The sequence below is a fragment of the Enhydra lutris genome, unplaced genomic scaffold (genome assembly GCF_002288905.1).
Source record: "Enhydra lutris kenyoni isolate GAN:26980312 unplaced genomic scaffold, ASM228890v2 scaffoldscaffold181, whole genome shotgun sequence".
NCBI classification, from domain to species: domain Eukaryota; kingdom Metazoa; phylum Chordata; class Mammalia; order Carnivora; family Mustelidae; genus Enhydra; species Enhydra lutris.
Genome location: NW_019154265.1, coordinates 2,215 through 11,689, shown reverse-complemented (window position 1 = coordinate 11,689; position 9,475 = coordinate 2,215). Strand labels below are relative to the sequence as shown.

Sequence of the window (9,475 nt, the reverse complement as noted above, 5' to 3'; positions counted from 1 at the left end):
GCATGGGGTGCTCAGGACCACCCAGCATAGGGCTGCTGACCCAGGAACAGGTACCCAGGGCTCTGAGGACATCTTTCCTCTCCGAATCAAGGTTTCCTTTAGCAGAAAACAATGTAACGTATAAGTAGGACAGGGAAAGCTAAAGGGTGTGTAGATATCCTGTTCTATCGGTAGTATGTACCAATCTCAAGGCAATGAGAAGCATATTTGAAGAGGATGATATTCCAGGACTTTTAGATGTCTTAATTGTGAAGAGATAGAGGAACAAATGCACTTATAAGCTCATGGGTGCAGTATTTTGGAGACACACTGATCCAGGAGTAAGTTATTCAGATAGCAGAGCCAAGAACAGGTTCAGGGTGTCTCTCTGTCTTTCCAAGGTGGGGTTGCATGAGGAGCATTTCCTGGGATTTTTTTCCTTCAGTGGAGAAGCTCTGTCTAAACACAGTTCAGCGAGCTGCAGGGTACCCATGTCTTCAAACAAGGATTAGGACTTGGGTCCTCACCATGTGACTGAGCTCAGTCCCTGTGATGTCTATCTGCTTCTTCTTTTGATGGGTCTGGTCTTGAGTATGAAATACTATTCCTTATGAATATGCAAATAGTCCAAGGTGCATCATGTTAAATATGGTAATATCTGTGTACTGAGAGCATCACCCAACAACTGCACCCTCCACTACAGAATTCTCTGAGAGCACAACCAGTCACCATGACCTGGAACTGGAGAATCCTCTTTTTAGTGGCACTGGCTACAGGTAAGTGACTCCCAGCCTCTGGGCTGAGGAGGAGAAAAAGGCCAATCAAAGATGATTTCATCCCCACCTGCTCTCTCTCCACAGGTGTGTACTCCCAGGTGCATCTGTTACAGTCTGGGGCTGAGGTGAGGAATCCTGGAGCATCCGTGAAGGTCTCCTGCAAGGCATCTGGATACACATTCACTGACTACTATATGCACTGGGTGCGACAGCCCCCAGAACAAGGGCTTGAGTGGATGGGACGAATTGACCCTGAAGATGGTGCCACAAATATTGCACAGAAATTCCAGGCTAGACTCACGCTTATGGCAGACACATCCACAAGCACGGCCTACATGGAACTGAGAAGTCTGAGGTCTGAGGACACGGCTGTGTATTACTGTGCAAGACACAATGTCAGAACCCACATCCTGCATGTGTCAGAAAGCATGAGAAGGGACGGCTTTGTTGGTGGGTTGAGGAGGAAGGGGACAAAATACGCCTGACTTCCTTATACAAATGAGTCAGAAGTTTTGGATAAAAATACTGCTTTCATGTGCACACCAATCTCTGCAGAAAGATTGGAAGAGTCCAGAAACGCTGTAGAAATGTAAGGCTTAAATACTTTGCATCTAAATTTTTTCTTTACTAGTTTTTTCAGAGGGATATTTGCAACCTCTATGTGGATGGAGGGAATGTCTGTCTAAGCATCATTTGGGAATAGTTGGGAGGAGGTGGGCTGCAGAGTACAGGAATGTAGCTCAGTCCCTAACAAGTTCTGAACTTCTTCCTCTATTTTTGAAATATGGCCATATGCTTGGTGAAAAGAAATGATATGAAAAGGAGGGATTTCTATGGATTACTGCATATGCCCCAACTCCATCTGAGCATCACACACAGTACATTCTGGTAGGAGACTCATGAACTCATGGTCACAAGTCACGGTCTGACAGATGTGCCAAGTTCAAGCTCACTCTACAGCAGCTCCTCATCCTTGCAGTCCCCCTTTCAGTGCTGAGTTCCTGCAGAGGCTCCTCCCCATGGACTGCTGCCCAAAAGGGTCCCTGTCCCTGGGGTAGTCCCTGTCCCTGGGGCACAGAACAGGAGCTGCAGGGGGAGAAGTTTGTAAGACTCGCTACCTGCCCTGCAGTATTTTCAGTGATCACTGGATCCTGGTACCAGACACAGGGCTCAGGCCTACACATGTTTGATGTCCTACTGCCTGTAGGTCTACAAGAAATCAAATCCACTGGTCTACACTCAGTGCCGGGAGGGATACTCCCCTGCAGGAGCTCTGGGGTTGAGTCTATTCCTCTGGGTTTCCACAGATTCACCCCCTTGCATTTTCAGACTCGTGAGTCCTTACTCCAACCTACCAGTAAGAAGACCATTGATTATCTCTGGTCACATGACTCAACTCTTCTACTGGGGCCTAACCTTCCTCTGTTGTCTCTCAAAAGAGCACTTGACATGACATTAGGAACCGCCCAGATTCTCCCAAAAAGAAGTTCTGCTATTTTACTTAAGTATAGTTGACAGACAGTGTTTCATGTTTCTGGAGGACGACACAGTGACTGGACAAGATTATATGGTGTGCTGTGCTCATCACAGGGGTATCTATTATCAGGGAAATATTTGAATCTTAAGGTCTCTATGTTAATGAAATAAGGCAACGTCTGATTCATCCTATAAGAGAATCCTCACAATTTCTAATCATTATCAGGCCACGACAGTCGACCCTCAGGACTCCAAGCTCCACATCCATCCCATATACCCATACATTTATCACATCCCCACAGCCCCAAAGCCTCAGTCCAGAAATGCATAAACTCCAGTTCATCATCTAAGTATCATCACCCCAAATCCCCACATCTCATTATCTAAAACACATACAGGCAGCAGTCTGAGTGGAAATCCATCCTGGGAAATTCTCCTCTTAACCTGAGGACCCATGATACTCAAAAATACATTATATGTGTCCAAAATGTCTGGTTTAGCCTACAAGGAACATCAGTTGGGGACACTCCCATTGCATGGATCACATAGAGGGACTAAAGGAATTAACAGTTGTTTCTATGAACAACTGGGAAACAATTAGTATCTGAGGCCTGAGATTCTCTGTAGTAGAGAACTGTACACTGGGTCTAAGGCTCTGCACAGTGGGTCAATTTTCCTTCTTCTGGATCTGTGCCAGTGTGAGAATGTGCATGCTTTCACTGGGATGCTCCCTGCTAAGAGTATCTGGGGAGCATTGGCCACCTTTCACCTTGTCCTCTCTTCCCGTTCAGCCCTAGGTGGGAATGACCATACCTCTCCAACTTTGTCAAAACTGTGTGGGACTCTGTTGCATGAGGGATTCACTGCACTTGGATAAGATCATGCCACAGCAACACTGCAAAACTGGTAATAATCACGTTTATTGAAGATTCAGAATTCCTGATTTTCACAAATTTGTGGAGCTTAGATTGGCCAGCGTGGATGTTCATGTGTATCACTGATACTATTCCAGAAATGTTCAGTGTCTGCACGTCGTTTTACCTGGTGCTAATAACAATGTGGTTGGAGGAATTCTCCAGGACATGACAAGAAAGGGGACCATCTCCAGTGTAGGTGTGGGGTGAGGTTGGGGTGAACATGGAGCCAGCCAGCGACTCCTCAGGGCACCCTCCACAACAGCTAAACAGCACCCCTATTCAGTCATGTGCTGATGAGGAGGGAGGGTTAGACTTGTGGTCTGCTGTGTCTCACAGGGCCAGCTGGGCATATCAAGGCCCCATATGCATGGACTATTGCTAAGGGAATGTAGACTCCTTGTACATAGCTCAAGAACATGTCTGTTTACACAGTCTATGAAAATGACTTGTGCATTGACCCTATATTACTGAACATTGTCATCCCTCTCTGCCTGGTGGCTCGGTGGGTTGGGCCTCTACCCGTGGCTCCAATCGTGGTCTTGGGGGTCCTGGAATCAGGCCCCGCATTGCACTCTCTGCTCAGCGGGGGGCCTGCTTCCCCCCCACACCTGCCTCTCTGTCTACTTGTGGTCTCTCTCTATATATATATGTTAAATAAATATATGAAATATTTATAAAAATTAAAAAAGCACACTAGGTCAAGAACCTCGGAATAGCTTCCTGTTCTCTGCCGGCTCACATTTCTGCCTCTGTAGCTAAGATGAGCACTTCCTTCCACTCCTCTGCTCTCAGTTCTGAAAGAGGGGGTGTCCCAATGAGAGCTGGACATGAGTAGCCACAGCAAAGGGCTCACTGCTACTCCATGAGAAACTCACTTCCATCCCATGCTGCAAGGACTTGTGTAACCGCACAGGTGTCAGGGCCTTGGTGAAGATTCAAGTCTTCCCAAATCCACCATCCACAGTCAAAAAGGTAAGCACGGGGTTTAAGGTAGTGATGAAGGCAGTGACTCCTGGGTCCCAGCTTGGGAATCCTCTGCTCCACATTCATGCTTCTGGTCTTTACATTCTCTGAGTGCTCAGGTCAAGGGCTCCCTCAGGGAGGAGGATTTCTGCCCCATTGTAAAGTGCCTTCACCGTCTTCTTGTGCTTTCTTCACAGGGGTTCCACCCCAGGTCTTCCTGCAGGATTCTGGTTCTGGGTAAGCAAACCCAGGGAGTCCTTTATTAGTCACCTGCCTCTTCTCTGGGTTCTTACTGAGCACTTCTGATGTGGGTGTGGCCTAGGTCTATCAGCCCCTGGGAAGGCACTTGGGTGGATCCCAACATCTGCTGGGACAATGTTAAGTAATACAAGCTATCTCTGAGGAGCTAACTTATAATTTCCAAGGACCCCTCTGAACATCAGGGGATCCTGACAATGACCAGCATGGAAACTTCCCACCCAGCCATTTATTACCATGTATGGAGGATACAGAGACACAGCTCAAGTTGTTCCTTGACAAGATCCACCACGGGCCCTTCCCTGAGCCCCACTTTGGCAGAACTGGAAATTGTGAACAGATAGAATTTCCTGCCAGGCCTGAATTTCCTATCCTAACCTCACTGTCTCAGAATCCTGACTTCCTTTTTCTTTTCTTTTGAGAAGACCCCAATCCCCTGACATTCATTATCAACAAGCCCTTTGCAAACAGGCAAAAACCATCCATATAAATCAGCCATTCAAAGACTCCGGCACTCAATGTAGCATAATAAAAATAAATTAAAATATGCCTTTAGTAAAACACTGTGCCTGATGTTGGAATAGCTTAGGGGATAAGGGATATGAAATCTGGAAGATTCTAGAGATAGAGATATGAGCTAGTCTTGTACGGAAAAAGATAAATTATAGTGACACACATGTGAGTGTAAACCATTTTGTGAAACGGCAACACAGCTAACTGTGTTCTCATCATGGAGTGTCAGACACTGAGATGAACAAAATGAGTTTTCAGTGTCTCACATGAGAGCTGTGTAGGAAACATCTAGCTTCAAGGTCTCAGTTGAGTGCAGAGAGCTCCAGAGCAACAGGCTGTAGAGAAATTCCAGCTCCTGGAAAGGTAAATGTCTCTGATTGACACCAGAAGCACATCTCTTCAGTCTGATGACCAAACTGGGGGAAAAGACACAGCACAGCATCTGTCCTTAAGCCTCAAGTTCAAGTCTGAGCATGAGAACGGAATTGTCTACAGTTTATAATATCTACACCATGAAAATGAATTGCCATATTCTATACATTTGAAAGGAAACAACAAAAAACTGAGTTACAAATACCAACTTCAGAACAAGACAAAACTGAGAGAGACCAGAAAAACACAAGACTTTTCTGTCAATGTATGTATATCAAGAAACTATTCACAGGCAATCAATATACATGAAAACAAAAAGTTATAGTTAAAAGACCAGGTCTGTAAAAATACATATTATAAGTAGACTTTGTAAAAATCAAATACCTTTTTCTGCCTACATGACAATCAATTTAAGGAAAGACAAGTTATGGGCTAAGGGACAATATGCAAAAATTGGATATCCAGCAAAGGACTTGCATCCGGAATGTAATAAGAACTCTGGAAATACAATGGAAAGATAGGCAACCACCATCTATAAAACAGGCACAGCCTTGTGTAGATATTGCATCCAGGATGGTATAGAGATGTTAGTTAAATGCAGGAAAGGACACTTCTCACCATGGATTGTCAGGGAAATCCAAGAGAAGCCCACAATGAGATGCCCTCTGCACTCATTACAGTGGCTCAGGTGTGAAGGAGGTACTGACCATACCATCTTGGTGAGCATGTATCACACCTGGGGCCTCAAACCTTGCAAGTTGGAAAGAACAATGAAACAGCAGCTCTCAAAAAATATTTGGCTGTTTCCTATGAAGTTAAAGGTGGATACAGGGGGTGTCTGGGTGGCTCAGTGGGTTAAGCCTGTGCCTTCAGCTCAGGTTATGATCTCAGGGTCCTGGGATCGAGCTCCGCATTGGGATCTCTGCTCAGAAGGGAGACTGCTTCCTCCTCTCTCTCTGCCTGCCTCTCTGATTACTTGTGATCTCTCTCTCTGTCAAATAAATAAATAAAATCTTTTTTAGAAAAAAAGATGGAAACAGGTAATGTGTGACCTGAAAATCCCACCCATGTGTGTTTGCTCCAGGAAAATGAAATCCCATGTTCACACAAAAATGGCATGTGAATATCTATAGCATTTTTATTTGTGTTTGAGGCTAAGAACTCCACAAAAGTCTTCTATATTTAAAAGAATAACGCAAGTAGAAAACATCCTTCAGTGGAACACTATTCTATGACTACAAGTCACACTAGTGATACACACATCCACCCAGGGGAACCTCAAGGACATGACACTGAGTGAAGGTCGGCACTCTCAAAGAGAACATAGGCCATGTAGCTCACGGCATTAAAGACATTTTAATAATGTTTATTCTTCTGATCTATGAACATGGAATGCTTTTCCATCTTTTTGTGTCTTCTTCAATTTCTTTCATGAGTGTTCTGTAGTTGCTCAAGTACAGATCCTTTACCTCTTTGGTTAAGTTTATTCCCAGGTATCTTATAGTTCTTGGTGCTATAATAAATGTAATTGATTCTCTAATTTCCCTTTCTGTATTTTCCCTTAGTGTATAGGAAAGCAACTGATTTCTGTACATTGATTTTATATCATGCCACATTACTGAATTGATGTATGAGTTCTAGTAGTTTGGGGATATTTATCCCAAAGATACAGAAGTATTTAGAAGAAGGGCCATCTGTATCCCAATTAGTCAATTATCATATGGTTTTGTTTATTTCTGAAGCATTAGGAATAACACTGAGGACATGGGGAGATGGAGAGGAGAAGGAATTTGGGGGAAATTGGAGGGGGAGATGAGCCATGAGAGACTGTGGCCTCTGAAAAACAAATTGATGGTTTTGGAGGGGAGGGCAGTGGGGGTTGGGTTAGCCTGGTGGTGGGTATTAAGGAGGGCACGTATTGCATGGAACACTGGGTGTAGTGCATAAACAATGAATTCTGGAACACTGAAAAGATTATTTTTAAAAAGTGGACATATTGTGCTCTATGTCATCTTTGGAAAGCTGCCCATCATAAAAAAAAAATAATAATGAATATCGTGGCATTGTCACGTAGTTGACTGAGCAATAGAAGCCCTAGAAATAAAGGCACACCTAATACAAATACAAAATTATATATTCTAGAAAATTAAAGCTAGTGTAAGTTAACATGAAGATCAGTAGTAATGTGGGGACAGAGTAAAGAAGGAATGAGGAAGGAAGAATTGCAAAGATAATACAGGAAATTTTTGTGGGAAATTGTTTTGCTTCCTCTGGGTAATGCTGATTCTGACTGCAGGGTTTACCATATCACACTCTCTACTCGTGTATAGTCATCCTGTGTCAAGTACACGCATCACAGCTATTGCAGATAATCCCAGAGATTACTTGGGAGGAATGTAGAGATAAGGAAAGTTTAGAGACTTGAAAATAGAACCGCAAAAAACACTATTTCTCTCTATTTTTAGAGAAAATTTAAAAGAAGCAAAATCATCTTGTCCCCAACACAGCAGGGGTTCCACCTTCCTCATGAACCTGCCCACTCTGTCCTGCAGGTGATTCAGAGGACAGGAGGTCTGGGGGGAGGAGCCCAGGCCAATTCCTGGGTCTCACACCTCACACAAGCTCTCTAATTCTGGGTGTACGTTCAAAACTCTTTATGGTATAACATGAAATGAACACCCCAAGATGTGGGTGAATGTGTAAAAAAAGCACGGGAGGCCAAGTGTGTGTTCTGGAAAATCATATAACAAATAATATTTTTTTCCCAAATCCTGTCAATGCCTCAAAGTCACAGCAGTCACACCTGCTCTGGTCACTGCCCTCTCCATCAGCTTAGATCCCAATCTGGATATATAGTCAGAGGACAAGCAAATGGGGCCCTCCCTCTGCTGATTTAAACAGCCCAGTCTGGGGGCACCTGGGTGGCTCAGTGGGTTAAAGCCACTGCCTTCAGCTCACGTCATGATCCCAGGGTCCTGGGAGCGAGTCCCACATCGGGCTCTCTGTTCAGCGGGGAGCCTGCCTCCCCTTCTCTCTCTCTCTGCCTGCCTCTCTGCCTGTCGAATAAATAAATAAAATCTTTAAAAAAAAAAAAAACAACAGCCCAGTCTGGACTCAGCAGCTAGGAGAGGCGACACAGCCACGGCATTTCCAGGTGTTCCCATTCACTAATCAGGATAGAATAGAGAAAATTCACCCTGGAGTTTGTGCTTGGCTGGGTTTTCCTTGTTGCTCTTTTAAAAGGTAGTTTACAGAGAATAAGTGACCTCAAGTGTGAGAATGGATACGAGAGAAACAGTGGGTGTGTGACAGTTTTCTGACCAGGATGTCTTGTGTCTGCAGGTGTCCAGTGTGAGGTGCAGTTGGTGGAGTCTGTGGGAGATCTGGTGAAGCCTGGGGGTCCCTGAGACTCTCTTGTGCAGCCTCTGGATTCACCTTCAGCAGCTACTATATGAGTTGGGTCCGCCAGGTTCCAGGGAAGGGGCTTCATTGGGTTGCAAGTATTAGCAACGATGGAAGTAGCACATACTACGCAGACCCTGTGAAGGGCCGATTCACCATCTCCAGAGACAAAGGCAAGAACACGCTGTATCTGCAGATGAACAGCCTGAGAGCCCAGGGCACAGCTGTGTATTATTGTGCAACAGACACAGTGAGGGGCGCTCAGTGTGAGCCCAGACACAGACCTCACTGTAGGACGGGATCTCGACCACCAGGGGGCGGACACCACTCACCAGTTCTGTCTTTAAGCCCCAGGAGCAGGCACAGCTGGAGGATATGGGCAGGTTTCCTGTCAGGGTCTTTGGCATTCATGCCTTCAAGATTTTTCCCCAAGGGAGCCTCTCTGGACACATGATTCTGGGCTTCCTCTTCAGTCTCTGATTTGAAATTTGGGACAACAACTATACTAACAAGCACAATGACAGTGTCACTTACATTTGATTGTTCCTGTCTCTAAATACCAATGGATCACAAATATCTCCATATATGTCATCTGAACCTTACAGGAGTCCCAGCTACTCTCTCTGTTCATTATAGGACCACCCAGCCCAGTGTGCAAGCTTGTCAAGACCAGTGTAAAGTGCGTGCTGGATATGAGCCTACAGAGGCATCAACAATGCAAAGCAAGAGAATTAACAGCCCTGGTAGAGTCTCAATCTTGAACTATACTCACAGTATCAATGTTAATGACAATGTGGGAAAGAAGAGGAAACCTGCTCC

General features: G+C 44.9%; 1 pseudogene and 1 gene segment (V, D, J or C); both read left to right on the top strand.

Moving 5' to 3' along the window:
• The first annotated feature begins 662 nt into the window (after positions 1–662).
• On the top strand, positions 663–1,240 carry LOC111140128. The segment is given in 2 exon segments: positions 663–755; positions 840–1,240. Coding segments are annotated over 2 exon segments (447 nt in total).
• A 2,324-nt stretch (positions 1,241–3,564) lies between these two features.
• Positions 3,565–8,906, top strand: LOC111140127 (annotated as a pseudogene).
• Positions 8,907–9,475: the final 569 nt, after the last annotated feature.